The 17,401-nt window shown below is 39.9% G+C and overlaps 1 protein-coding gene across 1 annotated transcript in view; it reads right to left on the bottom strand.

Annotated features, from left to right (window-relative positions):
- wdr4 (WD repeat domain 4) overlaps positions 1-17,401 on the bottom strand; it is a gene marked incomplete in the record, with an annotated part of 104,418 nt that overhangs the window by 22,375 nt on the left and 64,642 nt on the right. Inside the window, 3 exon segments of the mRNA XM_036138764.1 lie at positions 2,132-2,236; positions 8,110-8,170; positions 10,238-10,350. Of these exon segments, the coding sequence (XP_035994657.1) occupies positions 2,132-2,236; positions 8,110-8,170; positions 10,238-10,350 (279 nt within the window).

Raw genomic sequence — 17,401 nt, 5'->3', positions numbered from 1 at the left:
TTTTTGAAAGTTGCACACTCTGTTTTGTTAAAAGTTTGTAAGATGGAGAAATCAATGTATTTTCCACAAATATTGTTCTAGGCCAATGGAAATGTGGACATTTGTTGATCACATGGAGTCTAAACATGGATTTTAGTTTGGTAAAAATCCAGGTGATTTTGAACTGTTTACAAGACATTTAAATTTACATGTACAAGACTATAAAGTTCAATTTTTTTTTCTAAAACCATTTGATCAATGATTTTCTGAATTTTAGAGCAAACCGTTGATTTTTTAAGGAATTTATTTCGCATTAGGTACCAACATATCAAAAACAGAATTTACAGTAAATGATGTTGGCTGACACCTGCTGGTGAAACAAATATATTACAGTATGGATGGATGGATGAATAACTACCGTTTAACATCTGTTAATGGTCGTACAGACAATTTTAGTCCCACCAAAGAGTATGTATGTATGTATGTATGTATGTATGTATGTATGTATGTATGGATGGATGGATGGATGGATAGATAAAGATAGTCGACCTCCTGCATAGGAAAAGCATGGATCAGTTTGCTTCGGAAGTTCTCGGTCCAGCGAGAAATCGAACACGTGCCACGTGTTTGAGTGGATTTCCAACAGGAAAACCGTTGGAAAAACCTATAATACAGCTATAGGATTAATTCCAGCCAATCAACACCTCAATTCTCACCCTCATATGGGTGATCAAAACATCATTCCTGCAAGCCAGGCCAATAACGACCCTAACGACTCCCCGTTACAGAAGAGTGGACCAGTTTCAGTTCAATCTGCTGGCTTAATGACTTTAACAACTTCCCATTACTAAGGGGGTGGACCTGTTTCTGTTAAATTTGCATGTTATCGTAGCCATTACAAGGCCTTTGTTGGGTAGTAGTATAAAGCTTGATGCTCCACGTTACTCCAGACTTTTTGAATTGAGAAAGCTCCCTGGATAGGAAGCGAAACGTCTTCAAACTTTGGAAAACAAGTCCAGTTGTTTTGTTTTTTACTTTTTTACTTACCCAGATAAGGTTGACAGAAAAACCTGTTTTCTGTCAACCTACTTTGTAGAAAACAAATTAGTCACTAGTGCCGTTAAAAGCCCAAGGAAAGATTTAAAAATATTTAATGATAAAAGTAAACTGTGGCATAGTGTAAGTTCTGCCTCAAACACAGACATCCACAGAGGCAAGAGCTCCTCACTACCACAACTATGTCAGAACGACCTTAGAGGAAAGAACAGGCCAATCTTTTTCAACTTGGGAAAAGCTACCTCATAGTAGTTGATGATTACTCACACCACACAAAGATGGCATGTCTTACATTCGCTTCAAGGCAAAGCAAATTATAATTTCCATGGGGTATACCACTACAACTTATTACTGACAATTTCAGCAAATATTTAAAAAAAACTTTAGTAGAGAATACAGATTTTCTCAGACCACAATGCGTCCCTACTATCAGCAGACAAATTTATTGTCATAAGTGGTGTCCAGAGTGGAAAACGAACCCTAAAGTAACCAGTCCTATTGCTAGAACTCGTAAGCTATCCAGCAACACCATGCTGGTAAGGGGGCCAGCAGAGCAGATATCGGGACGCCAGATACATCACACAGTATCCTTGACAAGAAGACTCCAAAGCATTCAGTTATATGAACGCTTTTACAACCACATACATTCTGCCCGCTAACACTACATATAGGACAGAGTACAGCTCAAAGGCGAGAAAGGAGAGAGGACAGATGCTTATTTATAACAATTTAACAAAAAATTTAAGGTATTTTCCTTTGTTTCAATTATTTGATACTGACTACCAATGACTTATGGGAACTGTTTATAGCTATACAGACAAAATATCAGTTAATCATTTTGCACTTTCGCGGTCCATATTCTAATATCTATAGCGCAACTACACAGCAGCGGTGACAGCCAAAGATGTGACCATTTAAAGACTTGGCAAATTGTGCAGCAGGACCAAATACAGATATGTAAAAAAAAAAAAAAAAGGCAAGATTTCTTTAGCAGGGTAAAAGTATTTGTTTTCTGATAAACTGTTTATTTTCTAACCGTCCAACAAAATAGGTTTAAGATGTTTGTGTCTGATTTTAAAGTATCTTATGTTCTTACCTTTCCTTTGGCAGCATTAGAACTCTGAGTGTCTTCAAGTCGTCCAAGGTCCCAGCTCTGCAGCCTGCGGCCAGACTCAAACTCCCAAAGCTTTACTGTTCCATCCTGACAAACAGATAAAAATGATTGATTCTATGTTCTCGGGTTTCTACAAATAAATAAATAAAAAAAACATAGAAAACAAAAATTTACACAAAAAAGAGAAATGTTTATAGCATCTTAAAAAGGTTTTAGTCCCTTCTAAAAATGTATTCTCAAAGTGCACATCAATTTTCACTTTTCCACTGGCTCCACTTGGATGGGCTCTTAATAAACCTGCTTTGCAAGTATTTTAATTACAGTCATTTCTTACCAGGCTGGTGTTTTTTGCCCCTCCTCAAGAAGTAGTACAGATAGAGCAAAATAGGGCTGGAATATGATGTGAACAGACCGCTGATCACTGATTGACAAAAGGTGAGGAAGAAGCAGAAGCAAGAATGACTTCGTAGAGAAAGTGCAAGGAAAGGTTAAATGGAAGAGCGATGATATTAATATTAAGGACCACGATGAATGGAGTGGGTCAAACCAAAATCTAATTTTACTATTTGCAAACCATAAACCACACTTGACAGAAACAAAAGGACACTTGTGCAAGCAAGCCATGAGGGGGAAAATAATTAAATAAAATACAAATCAGACAGAGTTGGAAACAACATGAACAATGAGACTTTTACAGGGCCTCAGAAGACTGGCTCTTACAACAGGGGGGGTCAAAGTATGAAGGCTAGCTGCCCAGGTTTATTACTCTATTTGCTTGTGCACCCTCTAGGCGAGAGGAGTCCACACTGGGGAGATAAGCCATTGATGCGGGCCGCATGGGGCTCAGAGACTCACAAGCATCTGCAGGGTTGACCAAGCTGACTAAAATCTGCTTTCTGTGAAACTAACATCATATTCAAAGCAGTGGTGGTCTGTCTAAGCTGTCCAGGAGAAATCTGACCAGGGAGCCAAGCCAATATCCTGCAGGAGTGCAGAGACCCCACGCTGCGACCCCCTTCACAAGCCGAGCGCAACGCCATCAGGATTAGGCCAGTACTTTAAAATTAATACTCCTTTATTCTATATGTGTGCAGAGTTTGCTGTTAAAAGAATGCCAGTGCGTGAATCATTCCTTTCAACTATTGTCCTGATATCAGCTGTTTGGGCTGATATTCACTGGACAATACCCAACAGACTGAGAATTATTTATTAGACACTGAATAACTTCAAACAGTGTGTAATAGTATCACATTTCAGCTTTCTATATACAGACAGACAAACCCACACCCACACACAGTATGTAATAAACCAAAATCAAATCCAGTTCAGCAAGGTTTTCTCCACAGACATATATACGTAGACGCGTCATAGGGCGCAGGTTCGCACGTCAACGTCACCGCCATTTTGTATGTGGCAGAAAAAAGTTGAGTTCTGTTATTGTGAACGTGGATCAGAGAAGATGCCTCATTCCTGTGCTGCAATAAATACACACACACACACATATATATATATATATATATATATATATATATATATATATATATATTTGTGTGTATGTGTTATCAATATAAGGATCAATTTGTTAAATATAAAATTGTGGTCTTCATTATTTCATAAAACCATGTCACATGTGAACCTTTAGGAACAGACTTTTTGGGTGAGTATTAAAGAGGTAAAATTAATAACATGAGGAAAAAAAGTCCTAGGTGAATAAAGTAAAAATAAACAAACAAACACAAAAGTGATAATGTTATGATAAAAACATCATATTATGAGAATTAAGGGGGAACATTTCCAGAATAGTCACAGTTTGCAGAATTATTTCACTCCTGGAGTAATAGGGCCAGGTTAGATTATTTTAAATATTTTTATTCTTTACAAGAATAAATTCAGGAGAATTAAGCTAAAGGGATACGAAAATAAACTTGTAATATTACAAAAAAAATACTACGAATACAAAGTATATTCAGAGATTAAAGTCCCTCTGATACTGTTTAAGTGACTGAGTAACTGCAGATTTGCCACATTTAAGATGGCGGACGCTCTGACGCATCGCAGCATAGGCAGATCCCGCCCAATGACGCGTCTACTCTTATATTATGTCTATGGTTTTCTCTCATTTTACATACACTGAAAGCTATTATGTTTCGTCTCTAGAGGACCAGTTGTCAGACTTCTTATCTGATTTGGTGTTAAATACTGACAAGGTTATTATAGTGGGTGATTTTAACATTAATGTTGACACTGAATGTGATAACCTTAGTGTAGCCTTTAAAACTATCCTAGATTCAGTTGGTTTTGCTCAAAATGTGCATAAACCGACGCACTCTTGGCTCCATACTTTAGACCTTGTGCTGACATATGGCATTGATTGTGAAGAATTAACAGTATTTCCTCACAACCCTGTCCTATCTGACCATTTTTAATAACTTTTGAGTTTAATCTAACCGAGTTCTCCACCCCCAAAAGAGGGTTCCATTATAGTAGATGTTTATCAGATAATGCTATATCAAACTTTAAAGAGTCTGTCCCCCTTTTAATATCTTCAGTGTTGCAGAAATGCCCTGCAGATGGCAGCAATATTGTTTCTTCCCATTCACAAATAGACACCTTTGTTAATGGTGTGACTTCCTCATAGCGTTCTGCATTAGACAATGTAGCTCCCTTGAAAAAGAAGGTGATTATTCACAGGAAGCTGGCTCCCTGGTTTAATTCAGAGCTGTGTTCCTTGATGCACAATGTTAGGAAATTGGAGAGAAAATGGCGCTCTACACACCGAGAGGAATCCTACCTAATCAGGAAAGACAGTCTATTGTTGTATAAAAAGACCCTTCGCAGAGTTAGAGCAGCATATTTTTCATCATTAATTGAGGAGAATAAGAATAATCCTAGATTTCTCTTCAGTACAGTTGCCAAACTTACTCAGAGTCACGGCCACGTTGATCCATCTATTCCCTTAGCTCTTAGCAGTAATGATTTGATGGGATTCTTCATAAATAAAATTGATTCCATTAAAAATAAAATAATTGGCATCTCCCAAACATGATTACCTCGTCCTCAGTAAGTGAGGCAGTGTTGGAGGAATCTTTAGAAACTGCGTAGTGTTTGAACTGTTTAAAAGCAGTAGAGCTTTCTCAGCCATCTAAAATTTTAGCTTCATCTAAACCTTCTACCTGTATGTTAGACCCAATTCCAACCAAGTTGTTTAAGGAGGTATTCCCTTTGATCAGTGGCGCTATTTTAGACATGATTAATCTATCCTTAGTAAATGGATATGTACCACAAGCTTTTAAAGTAGCTGTTATTAAACCTTTACTTAAGAAACCATCTCTTGATCAAGATGAGTTAGTAAATTACAGACCTATATCTAATCTTCTTTTCCTATCTAAAATTCTTGAGAAAGTAGTTGCCAATCAACGTTGTGAACATTTACTAAGTAATGACCTACTTGCAGAGTTTCAGTCAGGCTTCAGAGCTAATCATACCACTGAAACAGCTCTGGTGAAGGTCACCAATGATATTTTCATGGCCTCAGATAATGGACTTGTGTCTGTACTTGTCCTATTAGATCTCAGTGCTGCATTTGATACAGTTGATCACAATATTCTCCTACAAAGAATTGAGCATACTGTAGGGATTAAGGGGAAAGAATTAGGCTGGTCTAAATCTTATCTGTCAGACAGATTCCAGTTTGTTCATGTTAATAATAATTTAATTCAATTAAATTTTATTTATATAGCGCCAATTCATGAAACATGTCATCTCGAGGCACTTTACAAAGTCAAATTCAATCATTATACAGATTGGTCAAAATTTCCTGTATAAGGGAACCAGTTGATTGCTTCAAAGTCCCGACAAGCAGCATTCACTCCTGGAGAAGCTACAGGGGGAGTCGTCTGCATTGTCCATGGCTTTGTAATAAATCTCCTTCAAACTCTAGGGTCACTTGTGGAGTACCACAGGGTTCTGTCCTTGGACCAATTCTCTTTACTACATATATGCTTCCGATTGGCAAAATCATCAGACAACATGGGATTCAATTCCACTGTTATGCTGATGACACTGAGCTATATTTATCCATAAATCCTGATGAATCCATTCAATTACTTCAACTGCATGTCTTGACATCAAAAGGTGGATGACTTTAAATTTCCTGCATTTAAATTCTGACAAGACAGAAGTTGTAATCTTTGGACCAGAGTACTCAAAAAAAAAAACTTCTTAATCAATCACTTAATCTGGATGGCATTAACTTGGCCTCTGGTAATAAAGTAAAAGATCTTGGTGTTATTTTTGACCAAGACATGTTGTTTAAATCCCATATTAAACAGGTTTCCAGAGTTTCATTTTTTTCACCTCCAGACTATTGCCAAAATTAGAAATATTCTGTCCAGGGATGATGCTGAAAAACTAGTCCATGCATTTGTTACTTCAAGGCTGGACTATTGTAATTCTTTACTATCAGGAAGTCCACAAAATGCAGTTCAAAGTCTTCAGCTGCAGCAAGAGTTCTGATGAAAATCAACAAGAGAGATCATATTTCTCCAATTTTAGCTTCCCTTCATTGGCTTCCTGTTAAATCAAGAATAGAATTTAAAAGTCTTCTTCTAACGTATAAACCCCTTAATAATCAAGCTCCATCATATATCAGTGCTCTGATTACCCTGTATGTTCCTAACAGAGCACTTCGCTCTCAGACTGCAGGTCTGCTGGTGGTTTCCTAAAGTCTCTAAAACCAGAATGGGAGGCAGATCCTTTAGCCATCAGGCTCCTCTCCTGTGGAAACAACTCCCAGTTTTGGTCCGTGAGGCAGACACCCTGTCTACTTTTAGGACTAATCTTAAAACTTTTCTTTTTGACAAAACTTATAGTTAGAGTGGCTCATGTTACCCTGAGCTACCTTTATAGTTATGCTGCTATAGGCTTAGGCTACTGGAAGACATCAGGGCCTACATTTCTCACTCTGAGTTCTACTGCTCTCCAGTTTTGTATTGTATTGAAATGACTGTTGTCATTTCAGCTTTCAACTTTTTGTTCTCTCTCTTTTTTTTATTCATAGTAGGTACACCTGGTCTGGCTTTCTGTTAGCTGTGGCATCATCCAGGGAAGACATCTAATGTAGAACAGATTACTGGATCAATGTGTGCTTCTGTGCTTGTTTGTCTGTCTTGTTGTGTCTCTGCTCTAACCCCTAGTCGGTCGAGGCAGATGACCGTTAAAGTGTTAATGTCAAACTAACGCTTAACAGTGGCATGGTACAAAACAATGGCGGCTAGAGGTGGGGCTAAAACCACCCCTCGGGCCTTACTGGGTCTGTTGGAGACCAAGGGGCATACAGTGGAGTAGAGGGGCCATTAGCGCCGTGTGGGGGAGACAATGTCAACGGAAAAGCGGGATTTGAATGCAAATTTAACAAAAAAGTTGCAAAAAAGTGATTAAGGGCATTAATTAACTTACAGGTGCCATTGCATCACTGTATCAACTATTTGTTGATATTGCTATATATTATCCAAAGAATTTAATAGAAAATAATTAAAGAAAATAAATAATAATCCTCCTCAACTTCAGCCACTCTGATTCTTTCATCCTTTGGGAGCAAGTCAACACTTCCATCCATTTTTGAGCAGCCCAGTAAATCAGCGAGGGAGAATAGGTGAGAAGGGAGCGGGAAAGCTGTTTGCTTGATGGTGTGCTCTGATTGGAGAATATGAATTAGGTAGAAAGAAAACCTACGTAGAAAGAAACTTTTTTCTGATCTGACTGTTTTTGTCAGACTTTAGTTAGCTTGGTTTTGTTGTCATGGCTCCTTTAAGGAAACATGCACACACACACACACACACACACACACACACACACACACACACACACACACACACACACACACACACACACACACACACACACACACACACACACACACACACACACACACACACACACACACACACACACACACATACCCCTGATCCAGAGAGCAGCCAGTGTGGATGCCCTGAAGGGATCTGCAGTGTGCTGACAAACCTGACAGAAAGAAAGGTATAAGTTGAATTAACAATCAGTGGATTTCATTGACATAGGACCTTCACACACATAACCAAAGAGCAAAGATGTTAAATTCAATCGCATTCATGCATGAAATTTATCGGTTTTGCTTTACTTCCATTCTTGTCTAAGCAAATACAAATACGGTGACATTTATTGAATACATTTAAACTGGAAAAGTTACTGTAAATCTGTTGCATAGTAATCCTTAACATTGTAGAAAAGGATGCTTCTACACAGAAGCGCCAATAGCTTTAAACTTCCAGTTGTTTAAAAAATAACTAGCTCCACAGATTAAATTTCTCAAACAAAATGTGTAATCCATTATCAGAGAACAGATAAAAGGCTTCAGAACTGCATCTGCACAAATTTCCAAACCAATGATCTGCAACTGAAGGTTTAAAAGTCTTCTTACATGTGAAGTAGGGCCAGAAGAAAACACATGCAACCCTCTTCAGCCATCAAGATTTAACACAAAAGCATTGGTGGTTCCTAGAGTCTCTAAAAGTAGAATGGGAGGCAGATCTTTTAGTTATCAGGCTCCTCTCCTGTGGAACCAACTCCCAGTTTTGGTCCGTGAGGCAGACACCCTGTCTACTTTTAAGACTAACCTTAAAACTTTCCTTTTTGACGAAGCTTATAGTTAGAATGGCTCATGTTACCCTGAGCTACCTCTATAGTTATGCTGCTATAGGCTTAGGCTACTGGAGGACATCAGGGCTTATATCTCTCACTCTGCTGAGTTCTACTGTTCTCCAGTCTACTGTTCTCCAGTTTTGCATGACTGTTGTCATTTCAGCTTTTAACTTTTTGTTCACTCTCTTTTTTCTTCATAGTAGGTGCACCTGGTCTGGCGTTCTATTAGCTGTGGAATCATCCAGGGAAGACAGATCACCTGCTACAACCATCTAATGTAGAACAGATTACTGGATCAATGTGTGCTTCTGTGCTTTGTTGTCTCTCTTGTTGTGTCTCTGCGCTGTCTTCTGTAACCCCCAGTCGGTCGAGGCAGATTACCGTTCATACTGAGCCTGGGCCTGCTGGAGGTTTTTCCTTCCCGTTAATGGGGAGTTTTTCTTTCCTCTGCCGCTTCATGCTTGCTCAGTATGAGGGATTGCTGCAAAGCCATGGACAATGTAGACGACTCTCCCTGTGGCTCTACGCTTCTTTAGGAGTGAATGCTGCTTGTCAAGACTTTGATGCAATCAACTGGTTCCCTTATATAAGAATTTTTTTTTACCAATCTATAATTTGACCCAATCAGTATAATCTGATTGATTTTGACTTTGTAAAGTGTCTTGAGATGACATGTTTCATAGAATGGCGCTATATAAATAACATTTTATTAAATTGAATAGAAAAAAAGGGGTCAATAAAAAGTTCAAAAGAACAGTTTTTCTTTCCTTATCATGTAGGTTAATACTACAGTTATTACATCCTCCAACCAATCACAAATGCAGACTCAGGAATACTCTGTCACCAAACTTCAAAGAGCTCATAGAGCACGTGTTCTTTTTTTTTTTAAACTTACAGTTTTGATAAAAATGTTGTTTGAATAAAAGGGTTGTGTTTGAATTCAGTGTTCTTTGTCTAAAAATAGGCAATTAAGCAACAGCATAAAATGGCCAGGGCTGCGCTTAAAATATCTGATTAATTTTTTTCTATAATTATCAATATCGATCAATATAATTTCTATTTTATCAATACACATTTTCTCAATATCATCCAGCCCAACCAGCAAATTGTAAAGTGTCTCTATAGCAATCAGATGTTAGCCTGCTGTTCTGTGGACAACCTCCTAATTGTCACAGCACAGTGGTACTGACCTTTGTTAATCATTAGAAATTTTAGGAAATTAATCAAATATAAAACGGAGATTTGAATTAATCTTAAAGAAATAAATTCAAGGCAGTGATTCATTAGTGTAAAATCCACCTATGAAACTGGAAAACCTCCATAAAAAACACAGCCCAATATATTCATTAACTGTCACAGTGCAAATACAACTGGTAACACTTTGTCTTTTATTTAGGTCTCAATACTCACTGGTGATGTCCTAAGCAATAAGACTGGATATCATAAGGTGACTTGTGACGGCTCACTCTAATCTTCTCATCACGGTCAGCTGTAATGATGTATTGGTCATCTGGAGATATGGTCTAAAAGACAACAGAAAAATGGCCATTCAGTCACCTCCCTATGTTTAATACACAAACATTGAAACCCTAGTTCTCTATCAACATTCATTTCGGTCCCATCTCACTATGGGACACGACACCAGCGCCTGTCCCCTAGAAGCTCTATCACATTACGCCAGTCCTGACTGGCCAGCAGAAGTGACGTCGGCTCCGGGAGAAATCATGACAGAAATCATGATCTAATTGAGTGAGACAGACAATTGGCTGACGTCACTTCCTGTTTGCGGTAAGGCGTATTGTGTCACTTCTTGTTTATTATTATTATTTATTTTTATTTAAAAGGGGACAGTGTACATTAATCAACATTAAAACAATGTAAATGTACCCGAGTTAGCTAAAAAGTGCTAATTTTCATCGGTAGTCCCCCAGCCAGGTGTAAAAAAGGCAACCTTAAAAGTAATCACAAGTATAAAATCACAAGATAAAATTACAATGCCAATTACATAAAAAAAAACATTATGGTTAAGAAATACAATTCATGTAAAATAATTATAAATTATTTCAATACACACAGAAAACCTTAAGTGTCCACAAGTTTGGCTCTCTACAAGCCATTTTTTTGCATTCTTTTTGAATGAAAAGAATGACAAGGACTCTCTGATGGTTTCTGGCACTGTGTTCCATTGCTGAGATGCTCTTACGGAGAAGACAGCCTGACCAAAAGCTGTTTTTCTCCGGGGGATGATGCAGTCTTCCCTCACTGCCCCTCTGGTTAACCTGTTTTCACTGCGTGAGCAACGGTTTGTTGCTCCAGATTCTCTCGCTTTTATCTTTAATCTCTTTGCTGTAACATCTGTTTCTAGAACATAAGCACTTTTAAAACATTTTCTGTTGCTGCACATCACGCTTGGGAACTCCTCGTGTTTCACGGTTTGCTCTCTTGGTGTGGTAGAAGGGCGGTAGCCTAGCTTTAGCCTAGCCTAGCTTTAGCTCCACAATGGCTTCCTCTCCTACTATTACTTCAGCTTCTCCGTCTCTGACTAAGTCTCCCCTTATCTCCTGCTCTCTGTGTCAGATGTTTAGCTATTCCTCTGCCTCCTTTAGTGATAATAGTACTTGTAATAAATGTAGTGTTTTTGTAGCTTTGGAGGCGAGGGTGTCAGAATTAGAGACCCGGCTCCGTGCTATGGAAAAACCAGCTGATAGCCGCCCCTCTGCTAGCGCGGAGCCACATAGACCTAGCGTTAATTCACTTAGTGGTCCTCCAGAAGCACCCGAGCAGCCGGGTAAGCAGGCCGGCTGGGTGACAGTTCGTAGGAAGCATAGCTCTAGATTTCAGCCCACAGTTCACCACCAACCCGTCTGCGTTTCTAACAAATTTTCCCCACTCAGCGACACACCCGCTGAGAAGCCGATCCTGGTGATTGGGAGCTCAATAGTCAGAAACGTGGCGCTAGAGACAACAGGGACCATGGTTAAATGCCTGCCAGGGGCCAGAACGGGCGACATAGAATCTTACCTAAAACTGCTGGCTAAGGATAAGCGTAAATACAGTAAGATTGTTATTCACGCTGGCGGTAATGACACCCGGTCACGCCGATCGGAGGTCACTAAAGTTGGTGTTGCTTCGGTGTGTGAGTTTGCTAAAGCAATGTCGGACTCCGTAATTTTCTCTGGTCCCCTGCCTGATCTGACCAGTGATGACATGTTTAGCCGCATGTCATCATTCAACCGCTGGTTGTCTAGGTGGTGTCCTGAAAACGACGTGGGCTACATTGATAACTGGAGAACTTTCTGGGGAAAACCTGGTCTGATCCGGAGAGACGGCAACCATCCTACTTTGGATGGTGCTGCTCTTCTTTCTAGAAATCTGGCCGGATTTATTAGTTCTCCTAAATGCTGACAACCCAGGGTCCAGACCAGGAAGCAGAGCCGTAGTTTAACACACCTCTCTGCAGCTTCTGTACTGTTACCCGTCCATTATCCTATTGAGACGGTGTCTTTCCCACGGCCAAAACTTAACAGATCAAAAACTTATCTAAAAGGAACAAATCATAAAAACCTAATAAAAAATCAATACGGTTCACCTTGAACCTAAAAATAAAACAATTAAATGTGGTCTATTAAATATAAGGTCTCTCCCTCCAAAGACTTTGTTAGTTAACGAATTGATTTCTGATAAACAGATTGATTTATTTTGTCTCACAGAAACCTGGCTACAAGAGGACTACGTTAGTATAAATGAGTCAACTCCCTCCAATTATTCAAATTTCCACATTCCCAGATCTGTGGGAAGAGGAGGAGGAGTGGCAACCAGCTTTCAGTCTGATTTATTAATTAGTCCCAGGCCAATTAATAAGTACAGTTCTTTTGAACATTTAACCCTCAGTTTCCCTCATCCAAACTGCAAAGCAATAAAACCTCTTCTGTTTGTTGTTTTGTATCGTCCACCAGGCCCTTACACTCAGTTTTTGGATGAGTTGGCACATTTCTTATCTGATTTGGTGTTAAATACTGATAAGGTTATTATAGTGGGTGATTTTAACATCCATGTTGACACAGAATGTGATAACCTTAGTGTAGCCTTTAAAACTATCCTAGATTCAATTGGTTTTGCACAAAATGTGCATAAACCGACGCACTCTTGGCTCCATACTTTAGACCTTGTGCTGACATATGGCATTGATTGTGAAGAATTAACAGTATTTCCTCACATCCCTGTCCTATCTGATCATTTTTTAATAACTTTTGAGTTTAATCTAACTGAGTTATCCACCCCCAAAAGAGGGTTCCATTATAGTAGATCTTAAAGAGTCTGTCCCCTTTTTAATATCCTCCGTATTGCAGAAATGCCCTGTAGATGGCAGCAATGTTGTTTCTTCCAATTCACAAATAGATGTCTTTGTAAACGGTATGACTTCGTCATTGCGTTCTGCATTAGACAATGTAGCTCCCTTGAAAAAGAAGGTGATTATTCACAGGAAGCTGGCTCCTTGGTTTAATTCAGAGCTGCGTTCCTTGAAGCACAATGTTAGGAAATTGGAGAGAAAATGGCGCTCTACACACCAAGAGGAATCCTACCTAATCTGGAGGGACAGTCTATTGTTGTATAACAAGACCCTTCACAGAGTTAGAGCAGCATATTTTTCATCATTAATTGAGGAGAATAAGAATAATCCTAGATTTCTCTTCAGTACAGTTGCCAAACTTACCCAGAGCCGCAGCTCTGTTGACCCATCCATTCCCTTAGCTCTTAGCAGTAATGATTTGATGGGATTCTTCATAAATAAAATTGATTCCATTAAAAATAAAATAATTGGCATCCTCCCAAACATGATTACCTCGTCCTCAGTAAGTGAGGCAGCATTGGAGGAATCTTTAGAACCTGCGCAGTGTCTGAACTGTTTAAAAGCAGTAGAGCTTTCTGAGCTATCTAAAATTTTAGCTTCATCTAAACCTTCTACCTGTATGTTAGACCCAATCCCAACCAAGTTGTTTAAGGAGGTATCCCCTCTGATCAGTGGTCCTATTTTAGACATGATTAATCTATCCTTGGTAAATGGATATGTACCACAGGCTTTTAAAGTAGCTGTAATTAAACCTTTAATTAAGAAACATTTCTTGATCAAGATGAGTTAGTAAATTACAGACCTATATCTAATCTTCTTTTCTTATCTAAAATTCTTGAGAAAGTAGTTGCTAATCAACTATGTGAACATTTACAAAGTAATGACCTACTTGAGGAGTTTCAGTCAGGCTTTAGAGCTCATCATAGCACTGAAACAGCTCTGGTGAAGGTCACCAATGATATTCTCATGGCCTCAGATAATGGACTTGTGTCTGTACTTGTCCTGATAGATCTCAGTGCTGCATTTGATACAGTTAATCACAATATTCTCCTACAAAGACTTGAGTATACTGTAGGGATTAAGGGAAAAGCATTAGGCTGGTTTAAATCTTATCTGTCGGACAGATTCCAGTTTGTTCATGTTAATAATAAATCTTCCTCAAACTCTAGGGTCACTTGTGGAGTACCACAGGGTTCAGTCCTTGGACCAATTCTATTTACTATATATATATGCTTCCGATTGGCAAAATAATCAGACAGCGTGGGATTAATTTCCACTGTTATGCTGATGACACTCAGCTATATTTATCCATAAATCCTGATGAATCCAATCAGTTACTTCGACTGCAGTCATGTCCTGATGACATCAAAAGCTAGATGACTTTAAATTTCCTTCATTTAAATTCTGACAAGACAGAAGTTGTAATCTTTGGACCAGAGTCTTCAAAAAATAAAGTTCAAAAAAAAAAATAAAGTTCTTAATCAATCACTTTATCTGGATGGCATTAACTTGGCCTCTGGTAATAAAGTTAAAAATCTTGGTGTTGTTTTCGACCAAGACATGTCATTTAAATCCCATATTAAACAGGTTTCCAGAGTTTCCTTTTTTCACCTCAGGAATATCGCCAAAATTAGAAATATTCTGTCCAGGGGTGATGCTGAAAAACTAGTCCATGCATTTGTTACTTCAAGGCTGGACTATTGTAATTCTTTACTATCAGGAAGTCCACAAAATGCAGTTCAAAGTCTTCAGCTGATCCAAAATGCTGCGGCAAGAGTTCTGATGAAAATCAACAAAAGGGATCATATTTCTCCAATTTTAGCTTCCCTTCATTGGCTTCCTGTTAAATCAAGAATAGAATTTAAAATTCTCCTAACGTATAAACCCCTTAATAATCAAGCTCCATCATATATCAGAGCTCTGATTACCCCTTATATTCCTAACAGAGCACTTCGCTCTCAGACTGCAGGTCTGCTGGTGGTTCCTAGAGTCTCTAAAAGTAGAATGGGAGGCAGATCCTTTAGCTATCAGGCTCCTCTCCTGTGGAACCAACTCCCAGTTTTGGTCCGTGAGGCAGACACCCTATCTATTTTTAAGACTAATCTTAAAACTTTCCTTTTTGACAAAGCTTATAGTTAGAGTGGCTCATGTTACCCTGAGCTATCTCTATAGTTGTGCTGTGATAGGCATAGGCTACTGGAGGACATCAGGGTCTAATTTTCTCACTCTACTGATTTCTACTGTTCTTCAGTCTACTGTTTTCCAGTTTTGCATTGTATTACATTGAAATGACTGTCGTCATTTCAGCTTTTAACTTTTTGCTCTCTCTCTCTTTCTTCATAGCAGGTACACCTGGTCTGGCGTTCTGTTAACTGTGACATCATCCAGAGAAGACGGCTCACCCGCTACTACCATCTAATGTAGAACAGATTACTAGATCAATGAGTGCTTCTGTGCTTTTTTGTCTCTCTTGTTGTGTCTCTGCTCTGTCTTCTGTAACCCCAGTCGGTCGAGGCAGATGACCGTTCATACTGAGCCCGGTTCTGCCGGAGGTTTTCCTTCCCGTTAAAGGGGAGTTTTTCTTCCCACTGTCGCTTCATGCTTGCTCAGTATGAGGGATTGCAGCAAAGCCATGTACAATGCAGACGACTCTCCCTGTGGCTCTATGGTTCCCCAGGAGTGAATGCTGCTTGTCGGGACTTTGATGCAATCAACTGGTTTCCTTATATAGGACATTTTTGACCAATCTGTATAATCTGACCCAATCTGTATAATATGATTGAACTTGATTTTGTAAAGTGCCTTGAGATGACATGTTTCATGAATTGGCGCTATATAAATAAAATTGAATTGAATTGAATTGCTTCCTCCCAGTATAAATGCCTGACGTCACGCAAGCGGTCTTCAGTCTAACACCTCTTCTCGCTCCCAGAAGCAACTCTCAGACGGCTAGTACGGTACAACTGAGCTAGCTTAATTGTTCACTGAGTGAGCTAACAACTCGGTCGCTGAACGCTTCTCAATAGCTGGTCTTGGTTTTTCTGAGTTCTTTTACTGCTGGTCTGTCACCAAACAGCTGCAGCTAGTCTCCAAACTAGTTGCGCCTCTTTGCTTTGATTTTAAACGAAGCTAATAGTCACAAAGCTTGGACCTGTACTCACCATGTACAGGACCAAACTACCGGCTAGAACATGCACTTGTGGCAACCTCATTGCTGGGGCAGATACCCATTCTGTCTGCGCTTCGTGTCTGTGGCCGCAACATGCCCAGGATGGGTTAGCGTTGCCAGCGAGCTGCGAACATTGTGCACAGCTCTCTGTTAAAACTTGTCGACGCAGGCTAGCACGCCAAGCTAGCTTGTCAGAGGCGGAACCTGTGCTGGGGGTATCCAATCCTCCTCCACCGGTTCCTTCTGCGACCGATGAGCGAGAGCTCCCTGTAGCTCAAGCTAGTTTGGGTGACCAGCTTGATGCTGTCGCACCACTTCTTGACATGGAGGATGACGAAGCCGACCTCACGGCGTTCAGTAATTTTGCTGGTGCAGAATCTTACTCCAAGGTGGAATCCGTTAGTCTTGGCTTCCAAAAGCCAAATCTTCCACCAGACAGCAGAGTGTCTTGAGGAAGCAAGCCAGTCCTGGTGTAATCCACTCACCGCCAAGAACCCCGTTCTGGGAAGGTTGGCGCTGGACTGGAGCAGTATGGAGGACAGTGTTTTTTTCCGCATGCCTCCTGTTGAGCCTCAGCTGGCATTCCACCTGCACCCCTCACAGAAATCGAACACGACAGCGGCAGGACCAACCTTCCCGTCCAAGGACGATTAATTTCAGTCAGCTTTAAACGAAAAAGCTACAAAGCAGTGGCAGCATCGGTTAAAGCCCTGAACGGCTCATCTCTTCTCCTCGCTTATCAAGCAGAACTGCAGGAGCAGATGACGGGTGCACCGACCGCAGATCTGTGGGACAAGCTGTGCGTGGTGACAGACCTCGGCCTGCGTCTCCAGAAATGCTGTCCAGGCCTTAGGGAGAGCAATGGCTCTGATGGTCAATCAGGAGAGTGCCAGATGGTTGAATCTGTCCAGTCTGTCTCAAAGACAGAAAAAACAACTCCTCGACACTCCAGTGGACCTGAAGGGCTTATTCGGCCCCGCCGTTGCAGCAATGTAAAAACACTGCGAGGAGAAAAAGAGATAAGGTGAAGCGCTGTAACTCTGTCTGCCCAGAA

Source organism: Fundulus heteroclitus, chromosome 7, assembly GCF_011125445.2.
Source record: "Fundulus heteroclitus isolate FHET01 chromosome 7, MU-UCD_Fhet_4.1, whole genome shotgun sequence".
Classification (NCBI taxonomy): domain Eukaryota; kingdom Metazoa; phylum Chordata; class Actinopteri; order Cyprinodontiformes; family Fundulidae; genus Fundulus; species Fundulus heteroclitus.
The sequence above is the reverse complement of the archived record's forward strand: the minus strand, read 5'-3'. Positions and strand labels throughout refer to the sequence as shown.